The sequence below is a fragment of the Balaenoptera ricei genome, chromosome 1 (assembly GCF_028023285.1).
Source record: "Balaenoptera ricei isolate mBalRic1 chromosome 1, mBalRic1.hap2, whole genome shotgun sequence".
Lineage (NCBI taxonomy): Eukaryota > Metazoa > Chordata > Mammalia > Artiodactyla > Balaenopteridae > Balaenoptera > Balaenoptera ricei.
This window is the reverse complement of record NC_082639.1, coordinates 108,643,463-108,658,466: the sequence shown is the minus strand read 5'-3', so window position 1 is coordinate 108,658,466 and position 15,004 is coordinate 108,643,463. Positions and strand designations below refer to the sequence as shown.

Genomic DNA, 15,004 nt, shown 5'->3' with positions numbered 1-15,004 from the left:
GCACGTCGTGAAGCCACGCCCCCGCCTCCGCAGCTCCGCCCCCGCGGGTTCTCCATTGGCCTCCAGGGGGTGGGGATGAGATGGGAGGTGGCCATGGGGCCGCGGCAGGGGTTTGTCCCCTCCTCGGCTTCCGTAGAGGAAGTCGCGCCGACCTGTATCTGGGGTTTCGGTGTCCCCGCCTTCCCGGGGGTCCGGGGTGACATTGCACCGCGCCCCTCACGGGGTCGCGTCGCCACCCGACGCGGACTCCCTGGCTGGCGTGCTTCACCCCTTCGCCTCTCTTGGCCGGGCCCCCACCTCGCCCCCAGCTGCCCAGCCATGGGGGCCGCAGTGTTTTTCGGATGCACTTTCGTCGCTTTCGGCCCGGCCTTTGCGCTTTTCTTGATCACTGTGGCAGGAGACCCGCTTCGCGTCATCATCTTGGTCGCCGGGTGAGTTAAGGGGTTGGGGAGACGCGGGAGGACGCCGAAGAGAGAGATCCGAAAGGGGCTGGAGGAACTGGGGTGAGCCTGGAAGCCTGAGAGGGGGAGACAAGTCGGAGGTGAAGATTGGAGAGGGTCGAGTCAGGGATCTGGGTGATTTGCCCTTTCCCGCAGTTGGTTTCCGCCTTCCAGAGATCGCACAGATTCCTCCTATACTCCTCCCGCGACGTCCGAGGAGGCCCAAGGCGAAGACTTGGAAGGGGGCTGTGCTGACCTCGGCCGGCCCTAAGGGAGTATCCAGGAATGGATACCTCGCCCTCCTGTCCTCCTACACTCTGGCTCTCATCACTCTGAAGACTCTTTAATCAGATTTCTTACCCTTTCCCTGCGTTCGGATCCCTACAAACTCCCTTGGTGGAGACACCTATCCTATCTCCTCCCTGTCTCCCTGGACAATCCGGAAGTCTAACTTCCACTTTTTATGCTGCAGCCTTGGTTGGTTCCCCTCTTTGATTTCCCTGGATGCCCCCTACCCTTGCTTGTCTGATTGCCTTTGTCTTTCCTCAGGGCATTTTTCTGGCTGGTCTCCCTGCTCTTGGCCTCTGTGGTCTGGTTCATCTTGGTCCATGTGACCGACCGGTCAGATGCCCGACTCCAGTATGGCCTCCTGATTTTTGGTGCTGCAGTCTCTGTCCTTCTACAGGAGGTGTTCCGCTTTGCCTACTACAAGCTGCTTAAGTAAGAAGATGGGGTGGTCTGGAAGGGAGAAGGGCAGAGGACTGAACTATAAGTAGGGGAGCCCTGGGTGGTGGTTTGGACGAGGAGGTACTAAGGGCAGATATTAGAGGGGAAGGCGATTCCTGCCCTCCCTCATGTTTCCCCTATCCCACCCACCCCACCCCAGGAAGGCAGATGAGGGGTTAGCATCGCTGAGTGAGGACGGAAGATCACCCATCTCCATCCGCCAGATGGCCTATGGTGAGCCAAGGGAGAGGGACTGGAGGAGGGAGTTGGACACTCCTCTCTCCCAGGGAAGTCTCTAAACATCCACATGTCCTAAGCGGCTTCTTGTTTTTCTTCATACCTGACTTCCAAGGAGAGGTGGTCTGGAGGGAGAGTAGGTGTGGGGGAACTGTGACTGGGAATGGGGAGGGATCACTGGTAATAAGGCTACAGTGATCTTTGACATTGATGAAACCCTCCCTTCCCCCAGTTTCTGGTCTTTCCTTCGGTATCATCAGTGGTGTCTTCTCTGTTATCAATATTTTGGCCGATGCACTTGGGCCAGGTGTGGTTGGGATCCATGGAGACTCACCCTATTACTTCTTGACTTCAGGTAAGATCCACTTTCTTTCTTGCCTTCATGCCCCATTCATCCCTGACCCTGATCTGATTTATTGGCCTTCCCTGGGAGACTTCTTTGGCTCAACATCTCAGGAGGCTGGGAGAAGATGAGGGATGTATCTCATCCCCATCTCCCTCCCTGCAGCCTTTCTGACAGCAGCCATTATCCTGCTCCATACCTTTTGGGGAGTTGTGTTCTTTGATGCCTGTGAGAGGAGACGGTACTGGGCTTTGGGCCTGGTGGTTGGGAGTCACCTACTGACATCGGGACTGGTGAGTTGGGGACAGGGGCCTGAGTTAGAGAGAAAAGAACTTAATGGTGAGTGGGATGGAGGAGAAATATATTCTCACTTCTTAACATTTAAAAACTTATCTTGGGAGGAGGCAGAAAGGTGAGTCTTTAGACGTCTCTCACCTCAGCATCAATTGTATAACCTGCTCTGCGGATGCTCTAGGGAGGAGTTTGAATGGATTAGTCAAACTAATGCAGATGGCCTGAGGTGAGCAGGAGTGGCAGAAACCTCTGAGGGGGCTGAAAAATCACAAATGCCCTTAACCACAAGATATCGGTGTTTTGAAGGACTGGGAGATATGAGTGAGATATCTGGGGGAGATTTGGGTCAAAGGCACAAAGAGAATATGGGGATTAGAGGAGGAATCTAACCTCTTTTCTACTCTTCCCCCCATCCCCAGACATTCCTGAACCCCTGGTACGAGGCCAGCCTGCTGCCCATCTATGCAGTCACTGTTTCCATGGGGCTCTGGGCCTTCATCACAGCTGGAGGGTCCTTCCGAAGTATCCAGCGCAGTCTCTCGTGTAAGGACTGACTACCTGGACTGATCGCCTGACAGATCCCATCTGCCTGCCCACTGCCCATGACTGAGCCCAGCCCTAGCCCGGGTCCATTGCCCACCATTCTCTGTCTCCTCGTCGGTCTATTCCACCACCTTCAGGGTTTTGCTTTGTCCACTCATGACCTTTAGTCTCTAGGCTTTACCAGGAGCAGTCTGGGTTCAGCCAGTCAGTGACTGGTGGGTTTGAATCTGCACTTATCCCCACCATCTGGGGACCCCCTCCCCTTGTTGTCCAGGACTCCCCATGTGTCAGTGCTCTGCTCTCACCCTGCCCAAGACTCACCCCCATTCCCCTCTGCAGGCCGACGGCAGGAGGACAGTCGGGTGATGGTGTATTCTGCCCTGCGCATCCCACCCGAGGACTGAGGGAACCTTGGGGGGGACCCCTGGGCCTGGGGTGCCCTCCTGATCTCCTCGCCCTGTATTTCTCCATCTCCTGTTCTGGACAGTGCAGGTTGCCAAGAAAAGGGACCTAGTTTAGCCATTGCTGTGGAGATGAAGTCAATTGGAGGTTCAAGGGTAGACGAGCTCTGAGTTTCCCAGTACCCCCTCCCCAGACTGGATATCTTAGTCTTTTTCTCAGGTCTGAGGGGAACCATTTCTGGTGTGATAAAGACCCCCAAATTGCCTTTTTTTTTTTTGAGCGGGAGGAGGGAGGAAGTATGTTGGAATTCTTCTCCTAACGTCCTTGGACTATGTTTTCCCTCCTCAAATTGCTCCTTATGGCTGGGCTTATATCTATCCAGCTTTCCCCTTGGTCCCAGGCTTTGGGGGAAAGGAAGGAAGTGCATGTTTGGGAACTGGTATTACTGGAACTAATGTTTCAACCTCCTTGACCACCAGCATCCCTCCTCTCCCCAAGGTGTACTGGAGGGTGCTGCGGGGAGCTGGCCCACCCCAGAGCCGCAGTGCCACTGGGGAGTCAGCCTACCGTGACATCGCAGGGAAGGAGGGCAGATTTTTTTCTAGTTTTTAATTGGGGGGTGTTGGGGGGGGCGGGGAGGTTTTCTATAAACTGTATCATTTTCTGCTGAGGATGGCATATCCTATCCTTTTAATCAAGGTGATTGTGATTTTGACTAATAAAAAGGACTTTATAATTGTGGGGGAACTTGGCTTTAAAAGGAGGGGATAAGATGTTAATTGAGGTTTCTGCCCTCTCATGTCTCTTTTCCAACCTCCCTCCTAACCTGGCAACCTCTGGTTCCCTCCAAGCATAGCTTCGATACAGGGCAGAAATCTGGGCTGGGTGTCTAACATGTCAGAAGCTCTGGGTTAAGCATTTTCCAGAAGTGGATCTCCCCTTCTCCAGAATTGGGGTAAAAGGAGTTATTCACCCATTCTTCCTTTTCCCTACCCTTTGCCCACCTCTGCCATCTGAGGCATTAAGGAACTCTCCCGTTCTCAAGAGCCCCCAAAGTAAGGCCGGAGGCGGGGTCGGCAAATTTAATTTCCTAATATATTGAGGGAAAAAAATATAACAGCAGCAACCCTTTTTCCTAAGGGGAGATCTTGTACTATATCTAGGGACAGGGATATAAGGATGAGGGGGTGGGGGACTTTGGGGCACATCCCCAGCTTCCCCTACAACTAAACACAGTTTACCCTCTGCATTGTCAACATAGGGCTGTCCTGATCTACATGTTTTGAGAGGCTGAAGGTTCTGTTGTTCTTCCTTGAATGAGAGCCTGTCCATACCTCTGTGTAGGGGCTGTCTGGAGGAAGGAGGGATGTCAGCCGACTCCTACAGTATTTTCTGGCCAGTCCCTGCACCCCACTTTAGAAGCTCCCTGATAGGCGAGGGGAAGGCATCTGTGGTGACTGGGAAGGAGTCTATGCCTCGGTGGCTCGTGCTGAGGTGAAGACCACACTTTTCCGGTTTCCTAGTCTCTTCTTCCTGGAAGAGGGAGAATGGTTAGTGGAAATGACTAATGTCCTAGGCGAAACGGGTTAGAGGTGGAGTAGGCGAATGCTTTTCAACGCCAAAGAAGGGACTGGAGGAATGGAGAATAGGACCTCACCGAATCTTTCTAGCAATGAAATAAACAGCCAGCAGAAGGCAGAGACAGCCAACCAGGATTCCCACTCCCAGACTCAGCATTTCACCTGGGAGAGATAAAGATAGAAGGTGTCAGCCTAAGACTAACATAGATATTGAGCTTTTCCCTAACTCACTGAGGAGAACCCCACCCCGCACTCCACCCCTCGATACCTGGGTATGCCTGTCTTACCTGTGGTATACAAGGATCCCACTGTAAGGGAAGAAAACTTGGGTCAGTGAGACTAGATCCCCACCCCAGTTGGGAGTAGCACACTGTACCAGTACTCGGGGTTGGGGCGTGGTTCCCAGTCCAAGCAAGTCCTGGAAATCCCTTCCCCTGTTAGCCTTCTTTTCCTTCCCAGGGGTTCCCTAGTTCCTGCCATTGAGCCCCCCAGTTTCCCGTCTCCTTTTCTGAGCCCTGTACAGTTACCTTGGATGAACGAAGCAAAGACCGTTCGCTGATTGAGAGACTGGGGGGCTCGGTAGTTCTGTACCAGGAGCTTAGAGGGCTCCTCTTCTATGGAGAACAGTGTCTCTTGAAGCTTTTCCAGCTGAGAAGTAGAAGAGTGGGATTAAGGGACAAGTGGCACTCGCTCTCGGGAGTGGGAAAGGGTTTGAGGTTACAACTATGTCTTTGCTGTCTCACCTCTCCACCACTCACCTGTCCCATTGAAATCTGGGCCCTTCGACTGAAGACTGTCCAGAGCACACTCTGGTAGCAGGGCGGTGTGGTGAGCGAGCCATTGTAACGGAAGAACTGCGCCAGCAGTGGGGGGAACAACTCTCTCAGGTTGAAGGGAGGCACTGAGGTCTTCTGATCTGGGCAAGAACAGACTAGGACTCATCTCCCTCTCACTGCGCCCTCGCTTACCTAGACAGGGCTCCTAGAAGCGAACACCCCGCCCACCTCCGGCCCCAACTCACTGCCTCGTTCCAGGCCTCTTAGGCCTTTGTGAGAAATTTCTCTGAAGCCTAATTAATGTTACTTTGTCTTAAGATAGATTTTTAGGGCTCACCTTTATGCCTGATTTCATGCAAGTGACTCAGAATGTGTTCATAAGCTGGATTCTTAGTCTCACCCACCTGTACGGGGAGGAAAGGGCGAGAGAGTTCGGGATGAGTCCATGTTTGGAGTAAGACATTTGTGTATAGGATAAATGGTCAGAATGGGTTGCTGACTTGTCTTGAGACGGCGACCAGCAACAGACATGGGCAAAATAGGACTGAGGGATGCAGAGGAAGTGGAGAGAGACCAAGGAGGGATTGCGGGCCACTGACCTCAATGAGGATGCCCAAGACAGCCAGGCCCTGAGGCCTCTGAGCAGCCTCACTTAAGCTTTCGTAGGAATCAGAATCATAATGTACGATGTGGAGCTGAGGGAGGGGAGAGGGAATTGAATCGTTTAATGTTTCTCCACTACCCCCTCCCAAAAGCTTTTATCCTAGCCACCACCACCACCTCTAGCATGTCCTAAATCTGTCCCACAAAGCTTGCCCTTTCCCCCCAAGTATGACTTTTCCCAGTTTCCAGATCCTTCCTTTCCCCCGGCACCGACAGTGCCTACCACTGTGTCCTAATCCAGGCTTTGCTCCCTGGTACCTCTGCAGCTGTGGCTTCGCCATTGATCTGGTGCTCTGACCCCCCCGGGGATCCTTTCTGACCCCAGTGCAGGTGGAGCTGGGCAGCTACGTATTTTCGGGGAAGTCCTTCCAGATACAGGGTAGGGGGCAGAGAGAGTTGCACTGTGAGGGAAAGAGAGCGAGTTAGGGTTGGTGGACGAACGTGGATACGTTCCCACCCCTGGGTTGCCACCACTTTTGGGAGATTTGGCCAGCCTTTTCTGTCTCCCTGCACAGCACCCACTTCTTCGCATAGGCCACTGCTTTTCTTTTTTCTTTTTAGCCGCGCCCTGCGTGCGGCATGTGGGATCTTAGTTCCCCGACCAGGGATCAAACCCGTGCCCCCTGCAGTGGGAGCTTGGAGTTTTAACCACTGGACCACTGGCTGGAAGTCCTAGCCACTGCTTTTCTAGTAAAGATCAAGTCAGTGCTGTGATGCTAACCCACCCATAGAGCTTGATCATACACATTCAGTTCCCGCCTTTGGCTACAGGAGCCTGATCCCCGTTCTCATGTCTCCAAATTTATAGATGAAACCTTCTGAGAATTTAGAAGTTAGGAGAATGCTTCTTCACCTCTGACTCCTAAGATTGGAACTGGAGCTTATATCTCCTTGGAGGCCTGGTCTTTTTACCTGTGTGGCCATTATTGTGCAGGTCCAAAGGCTCGGTGCCAGGCTGTTCATATCCATGGGGCTGCAGAGGTAGCAACTCAGGGTCAAAAGTCACACTGTCTGTCTGAATGTTGATGGGGGACTGGGCGTTGCTTCCACACTCAGGGTAGGAGGCTGGCCAGTGGTCTTGACCATGTGGACCTGGTGGGGGTTACCACAGACATCTGTCCTGTCCTCCAGCCCCTAACCACCCTTCAGCAACCCTCCACCAAGCTATACACCCGTGTGGAGGCAGAAATGCACTTCTCTCCACCCCAGATGAAGCTCCCAGTTGTGCGGGGCTGGGTGAGCAGGGCGTCCCTGCTGGACTTGCTGCTGCAGTCCCTTCACCTACGCAGAGGCAGTGATGATTCTCCAGCTCTCCTGATGAACGGGGAGAGTTGCTTTTACTTACTTGTCCTCTTGTTGGAAGGCAAGAAAGCTAAATGAGAGGAAGAGGGGATGGATAGAAAGCCCGCATACCCAGGAAGGTGGGATTTGAGTAGGAGCAGGAAAACTGGGGAAATGAAATGATCCTAGAGAGGTAGGGTCTCCTTGGGACCCCCCCCATCAGGTGGCCTTAAGACTCAGATCTGCTGACTTTCCATCATTCACTTCTTGCTTTCGCACTGGACCTTGCATTGACTCTGGAATTCGGTTAAGTTATTAATCAGAAACGCAAAGGAATCGGGTTCCACTTCTGCCAGGGTCACAAACTGTCTTGCCGGCCTCTTCCTCACCCCTGACCTCAAGCTCTGTCCCAATTCCAGATTCAGGTGGGGGTAGGATCCATCAGGATAGAGAGCCAGGAGGAGAATTGGCAGCTAAGCTTATGGCGCCTTTCCCCACCCAGTTCCCTTTCCACTCCAGCTCCCTCACTCCCGCACGGATTGACTGAGGACATAACTGGCTTTTCTGCTGAATCAGGGTGTGTGGGATTTGATTGTTAGAACAGGGTCTAGGAATCATATATGTGAAAGCTGGGGCATGGGGAGTCGGGGAAGGGAGGAGCTAGGGTGAGGAGCTGGAGGAAACCTCCCCACCCACGTGGCTAAGTCTTCCCGCCAGGTGAAGAGGTCCCAGTGGGGAAGGGGTGTCGGTAGGCCTTGGGTTCTGCTCTCACCGTCATATGTCCAGTGTTGACCTGCAAGGCAGAGTAATTTGAGTTACAGCCAGCGCAGCCTGGGGCAGGGCCCTCCTCCACACCGCCCCCCTTTCTCCTCCCTCTGCTCTAGCACTTCCCAAAGGAAGCCCTGAAACTGGACACCTCAGTGGAAAGGTCGAGGGGGGGGGGGCTATTTAAAATCACCAGCCAGGCTGTGCTTGTGCTCGCTGAGTAAAGGGGGAGGAGAAATGAAAAGAGATAAATCCAGGAGACTAAAATTAACCTGGATCCAAATGTGCAAAATACCCAACCCTCACTTTTCTACAGCCTCTGCCAAACCAATCTAACCCTTAGAAGATGGGGCTGAGGTGACGGTGTAGGGTTTGGAGGAAAGGGACTGGAACAAAGAGAGGGGCAAGAAGTTCAGCGTGGGCGGGCAGTGCTGCTGAGGGAAGAGGGCGATTATTCCTTTGCTTGGAAGCATTGCACGGAAGAAGGCACTGAGCTGTAAATGAACATTTAAGTTCCTCCTCTGGTCCCAGGAACTCTAAAGGAAACTTTTCCCATCACCAGGAAGCTCTGCTCCCTAGATTCCCAGATGGCTGGGGAAGGTGGGAATCGGGCAGGGTCTGCTCCACGTTGAGGGTAGTGGGTGGGCACAGGCTGCCAGGCTGGCAGGGACAGGATCAAAGTGAAGCGTTGTGTGTGGAAAAGAGCACTGCCAGCTGGGTCACATGCCAGGCTCTCGTGCAGTCCTGTCTCCAGCTAAAAGGTCGGGGGTCTGCTGGTCCAGCTCTCACCCAGGGCCAAACTGCTTCAAGGGGAAAGGGATGCCTTCCTGCAGGTTGTCTCTGCATTATTCAAATTGCTAGAAACTTTGGAGAAAAATTCTAACTTCCTCCCTGTCTCTCTCTCTCTCTTATTCCCTTAAATAAATGCCTCAGACTTCCAAGATATCCTTGATCTCATCGTTGGGCTCTTCTGCTGGCCCATCCCTTCGTTCAGACGATTCTGAAAAGGATCGCAAGGGAGGGCTGGAGGCAGCCTCTCACTCACCAGCTCAGTGGGACACTTCAACAACTCGAATTCCCTGGTTCTGGGCAGGCTGAGAGCCTTGCCCTTCCCCTCCCACCAAATCCTCAACACAGTAGTTTTACATCTCTTCCTCCTCTTTCCCAATGTGTTCCTTTCTCCTCAGGTGCAATTTACAACTATCCTCGGCTGGGTGCCCCCCCCCCCTCATCATCTTCTTTGTGTTCCCCTTCTGCCCTCTGGATACCCCCCTCATCCTGTTCTTCTAACAAATTTTAATTACACACCTGCTATGTGCTAGGCACAGGGATCACAAAAATGAGGAGTAGGGGTTCTGGGGACATTCCTGGAGCACTTCGGCCTGTTCCCCCCAAGAGTCCTTCCTCCTCTCCTGGGAGTTCCTGAAAGTCCTGTGTAAATTGTAAAGGGCCCAACAGTGTCGACTGTTATTGCTACAGCTTTCAGGAAAAACCAGGAAATTAGTCGCCCCATAGAACGGAGAGGGGACTTTGGCCATGAGGTTCATAGTCAGGGATCAGGGTGTGAGTTTGGCAGGAGGCGTAGGAGTATTCCCCCACCCCATCAGTCCTCTATCCTTGCACTCCAGGCCTCTTTGGCTCCCTAATTGGATGAGTTTGTAAATAAAGAAGAACAGGAGGGTTGCCTGGGACCAGGGCAGTGGGGGAAAGAGCTCCGGAGAGAATTTGTAGCCTGCAAAGTGACTCCCGCAGTGTATGTACACATCCTGACCCAGGCTAGTTTGCCCCCATCCCCACGAACAGCAAGGCTGGAATGGCAAAGGGAAAAGAAGGAAAGTGGCCTCCTCCCCAGTCCTGTCTTTTTCCCTGCATCCCTGAGCCTATTATTCTAGCCCTAGGCTTCCTCTTACACTCCTCCTCCTCCATTAAGCATGCATGGCAACATGTGTACATCAGCACACACAGACACACACACAGACATCCAGATGTACCTACCCCCGTTGGCAGCCAGGGTCCAAATCACCTCTAGCAGGAGGGTGAAGAACAACATGGTATCCCTGGAAGGAACACAAGGTACTGGGAGTTTGGGGACTAGAGGACTAGGGCAGGGGGAGGGGGGAAGAGAGGAGGGGAGAGAGAGAGGCGGAGGGGTGGCGGAGAGAGAAGAGAAGTTTCCTGGAGTTGCGTGTATTTAACTTTTTCTCTTGCTTTCTTTGTGTCTCTGCGGGCTTCCAGGGGATTTGGTTTTCAGTGGGGTACCATGAGTTTCTGGGTCCCCAGGATAAATCTCTCTCTGCCTCTCTTTCTGCCCTCTCTTTTTTATATCTCCCTCTGCAGTCTTCACTCCACTTGCTGGCCAGCTACTTCACAATTGCCTCCCGCTTTTAAGGTGGCTCTGGACGGGTGTACGTGGGGAGTGGGGACTGTCTGGGTTGCTGGCGAACAGCTCCTTAAATAGCCGATTAAGCATGCAGGATGGCCTTGCTCAGAGCGAAGCGCGGCGGGTTTCACAGGAGCCCTGGCCCTGGCTCAGGAGCCCAGCTGGGGTGAGCTCTTCCTTCCTCTGCTATTCACACAGACACTGTTGAGAAGGGTGTCCCCTGGAATGGGCTGGGGCAGGAACGGAGGGTTTGGGGGTCCGATCCTTTGGGGTCCCATCCAGCTCCCTCAGGGGTTCTTCTTCTCCATCTGGCTTCTCCTCTGAGGAGCACCTCCCTGGATGGCGTAGGGCAGATGGTGGGAGGACCCGTTCCCCATGCCCTGCAGAATGTGAGCAGCCCTGGAATAGGAAGAGCGCAGAGTTAGGAGAGAGGTAAACCAGAAGGAGCTGGGAGACTCAGGGTGCGGGTGGAGGGGAGGAAGTCAAGGACCAGAACCTGGGTTGTGGAAAATAAGGAAGAGAAGTGAGGCAAAGAGAATTTGTTTGGAGCAATCTCTTTCTCCTGCGCCTGTCGCCACCCGCTTCCCACGGTGAGGTTGGGTCCACGTGCCTGTGTGGCCTGGGAGGGGGGGTGGTTTTGTTTGCTGAATAAAGCCCATTTGTGTGCCCAGCGGGGGGAGGGGCTGCAGCAACACCATAGAGAGACAGCGGCTCCAACTGTCAGGCCCAGCCATCTCCCTCCCCAGGGAGCCCAGATCTAGGGCGGCTTTTGTCACCAAAGAGGACACTGACCCCTGGCACGGTGGCCAGGGCAGGAGGAGAGACGGGGTGACCTTAGAAACAATCACTACCACCATCAGAAAAAAGGCGGACTCCAGGGAAAGAGAGGGGAGGGAGCAGAGAGAGACCATGTGATCCCGCTGGAGTGGAAGAGGGGCCCAGGGTCTTCCCTCCTGCCCAACAAAGGGCTGAGGCAGGACTTTTGGGACTGAGCAAAACCTGCCACCAGAGAGCTGGGCAAGTGGAGCATAGAGGCTGCCGAGTCTCAGGAATGTGGGCTGGTGCTTGTCCCCCCACGGGACTGGAAATCCCGATTGGAATGTACATCCTAAATCCCTCATTACAGAATGTGAAACCCAAAGATAACTTCAGGCCAGACTTCGAAACCTCTTTTTCCTCCATACCCTTCACCGGAGTCACAGCCAGAAGGATGCACCCGTTTGAGCTCCCTCTGCCCTCCTTGCTTCTGCCAAGTAGCAATAAATAGCCAAAACAAAGGGAGCGGGAGCTAAATAAGGGTGCAGGATAAAAGCCAAGTGAACAGAGTAATGCATATGCTAGATCATCAGCCCCTGCAGAGGCAGGAGTCTACCATGCTTTTCTGTCCACTGTGATTGATTTGCAAAGCAAAGCCATTTTGCAGATGTCATTTCCTTTTTAATTCTTTCATCACCCTCCGAATTACTTTTCCCTTACAGATAAGTTTTATGTTTTGAAGTTCCCCCAAAGCCCCACTCATCCCATCTAAGAAGAAGAAAAGGCTTAAAGTGTAAATTAGACTTCCTGGGAATCAGGACAGTTAACACAGAGGAACAGAAAAAAGAAAGAAAGCAGAGACATCTTTTGCAAGGTAGGAAAGAAGAGTCCCATACAGAATGACCTCTGCCAGGACAGAGTTCCCCTGGAGTGTCTGGGGCTGTGATGCAGCCTCCCAAGGTAGGTAATGTGTCTTACCAGGCGCCACCTCCTGGTTGTCTATGAAGTTTTTAATTTTTAAAGTTTCAGTTCAAAATGTTTTGCGTGTGATTCCTCCTGGGAAGTGTTTCACTGCTGGTGGGCTTTGGGATTTTGCCTACACAACTGAATAATGTTTCACAAAGATGTCTTAGCCCCAAATCAGCACCTTCCCACTTCTGAGTGAGCAGCCCCTCCAGGCCCTCATGCTTCCCAAAGGGACAAAGGCCCTGGTATCTAGGAGAGGGGGAAGGGAGGCAAACTCCAGGGACTTGCCTTTATTTATTTATTTTTTAACATTTTTATTGGAGTTGCCTTTATTTTTACCTTTGGCTTTACTGTGGATATTTCTGTTGTCACCAGGCTGATTTGCAGTAGTGTCAGGAGGATCCCTACATGTTTAAAAAAAAAAAAAAAGCCCCCCCCAGTTGCTACTCAAACTCTGACGCCTTTGTTTTAATTCCTACCTCTCCCTCTCTAGCCCTTTGCTCACTCTGGGGTTGGCTAAAACCCTACTAAAACCAAGGCATTCTGCTGCCTTCTGGCGCCATCTCCTGTCCTTCCAAATGCAGTGAAATGTGAACCAGTCAGAGAGTCAAAGGTATCCAAGTGTGGTGACTTTTGGGTTTGTTTTTTCTTGCCTTGTTTTATTTATTTATTTATTTGGCTGTGCCGGGTCTTAGTCGCGGCACGTGGGATCTTTGTTCTGGAATGCATGTGGGATCCAGTTCCCTGACCAGAGATCGAACCCGGCCCCCCTGCATTGGGAGCGTGGAGTTGTAAGCACTGGACCACAAGGGAAGTCCCAAGGGTTTGTTTTTTCTTAAGAGGTCCTTTTTTTTCTTTTTAATAAATTTATTTATTTATTTACTTTTGGCTGCGTTGGGTCTTCCTCTAGCTGCGGCGAGCGTGGGCTACTCTTCGTTGCGGTGCGTGGGCTTCTCGTTGCGGTGGCTTCTCTTGTTGCGGAGCACGGGCTCTAGGCGCGTGGGCTTCAGTAGTTGTGGCACGCAGGCTCAGTTGTTGTGTCTTGAGGGCTTCAGTAGTTGTGGCTCACGGGCTCTAGAGCGCAGGCTCAGTAATTGTGGTGCACAGGCTTAGTTGCCCCGAGGCATGTGGGATCTTCCCGGACCAGGGCTCGAACCCGTGTCCCCTGCTTTGGCAGGCTGATTCTTAACCACTGCGTCACCAGGGAAGTCCCTTAAAGGGTCCTTTTTTAAAAGGATATTTAAACTTACTAAATATGGTAAATAGTCTAAAACACCTTACAGTAACCCACTAAGTGCTCTGAGTTTGTGTGGTGGGGAATATGAGAGTTCAGTGAGGGAGGGAGGCAGATCAAAAGGAAAGAGGAATGGTCAACACAGGAATTTGCTCAAACAGTACAGGTGGTGACTAATTGCCTAGAAGAGAGAATCGATGAGGAGACAGAATTAGATGGATTCAGTTTCCTAAAAGGGCAAGCAACTTTGCACGGTGAGTAACATAGACCCAGAGATAGTCTATTTTGATAATCACATTTATTATCACATGCTTGTCTTCTAACACACTGGTACTGAAGTCCCTTAAGCAAACACAAAAGCTTTCAAGAATTAAAGTCAAAGTAATTTGGGGGAGGGTCTGGTCAGAACTCTGGATCATTTTCTCGGTTTTCCAGTTCACATCGCATGACAGATGCAGTATGAGAATCTTGTAGACAGAAGACAGGTCAAAGTTTGTGGTCTGAAATGTTGCAACTTTAATTAAAAAGGAGTAACTTTGTGTCATGCGTTGATTCCATGCTCAGAACACTGCCTGGTACATAAATATTTGCTGATTGAATGAATGAGTCTAGTCACTGGAATATTTATTTACTTTCTTTCTGCCTTTTCCCAGAATTTTAGGCCAGGAGGGTCCTCAGGCATCATTTCAACTCCCCTGTTATACCCTATAAAGACTGAGTTTTGAGGGATTTATGGATTCTCCCATGGCTAGTCATAGAGCTGCTAAGCTAAACCAGAAAAAGGACATAGGCGCCATTGAACTTTCTCTTTTTGGTTTTCAAACGTCATTGTACATCAGAATCACCTGGAAAGCTTGTTAAAATACGGATTTCTGGGCCTCTGCCCCAAGGTTTCTGATTCTGTAGGTTTGGGGTATGTCCAGAGATTTGCATTTTTTGATAGGTAAAAAGTAGATTTATTAATAACGCTTTGTAAAGAGGTTGGAGAAAAGTGGGGCACAAGAGGATGGTCATGTCCCAGGTCTTGGGCAAGTTCCTGGGACAGGCTGCCAAGTGAGGGTCCTTGGCTTCACTCAGGAAAGAATTCAAGAGAGAGCCATAGTAAAGTGAAAGCAGAGAGACACATTCCATAGGCAGAATGTGGTCCTTCTCAGTAGGTGAGAACGGCCCAGAGATTTGCGTTTCTAATAGGTCCCCGGGTGACCTGTTAGATGGTACTGGTCTGAGGGCCCACGCTTGAGAATCAGTGCTCTACACCTATTGGAGGAGCAGAGGTGGTAAGGAGTTTGCCTTTTTTTTTTTTTTTTTTTTGCCGCGCCGCGTGGCTTGATCTTAGTTCCCCAGCCAGGGATTGAACCTGGGCCACGGCAGTGAAAGTACCAAGACCTAACCACTGGACTGCCAGGGAATTCCCAGGAGTTTGCCATTCTTTGTAGAGATTCCAGCCATCTGGAATTGTTCTTTGCAGTCCCTTTTGCAAAGGTTAGCAACAATACTTTCACTAGTTTACAAACATATATTGAGTACTTCTAGGTGCTAGGCAACATGGCAGGCCCTAGAAATAAAAAATTAATGACATAATCCCAGCCCTCAAGAACTTCACAGTCTCTTTAGGGGA

General features: G+C 51.6%; 2 protein-coding genes across 2 annotated transcripts; one reads left to right on the top strand and one right to left on the bottom strand.

Annotated features, from left to right (window-relative positions):
- Positions 1–78: 78 nt before the first annotated feature.
- APH1A (aph-1 homolog A, gamma-secretase subunit) lies at positions 79–3,074 on the top strand. The gene is made up of 7 exons (XM_059930009.1): positions 79–431; positions 990–1,160; positions 1,327–1,400; positions 1,636–1,758; positions 1,912–2,039; positions 2,460–2,583; positions 2,923–3,074. Exons 1-7 carry the CDS (start codon positions 94–96, stop codon positions 2,985–2,987), a joined length of 1,023 nt encoding a protein of 340 aa, XP_059785992.1. The 5' UTR covers positions 79–93; the 3' UTR covers positions 2,988–3,074.
- Positions 3,075–4,094: 1,020 nt separating this feature from the next.
- On the bottom strand, positions 4,095–10,826 carry CA14 (carbonic anhydrase 14). Its single transcript, XM_059930021.1, has 11 exons — positions 10,046–10,826; positions 8,058–8,078; positions 6,917–7,096; positions 6,263–6,405; positions 5,941–6,036; positions 5,679–5,745; positions 5,324–5,481; positions 5,093–5,213; positions 4,853–4,873; positions 4,643–4,727; positions 4,095–4,518 (listed from the first exon to the last, which is right to left on the bottom strand). Exons 1-11 carry the CDS (start codon positions 10,098–10,100, stop codon positions 4,455–4,457), a joined length of 1,011 nt encoding a protein of 336 aa, XP_059786004.1. The 5' UTR covers positions 10,101–10,826; the 3' UTR covers positions 4,095–4,454.
- Positions 10,827–15,004: the final 4,178 nt, after the last annotated feature.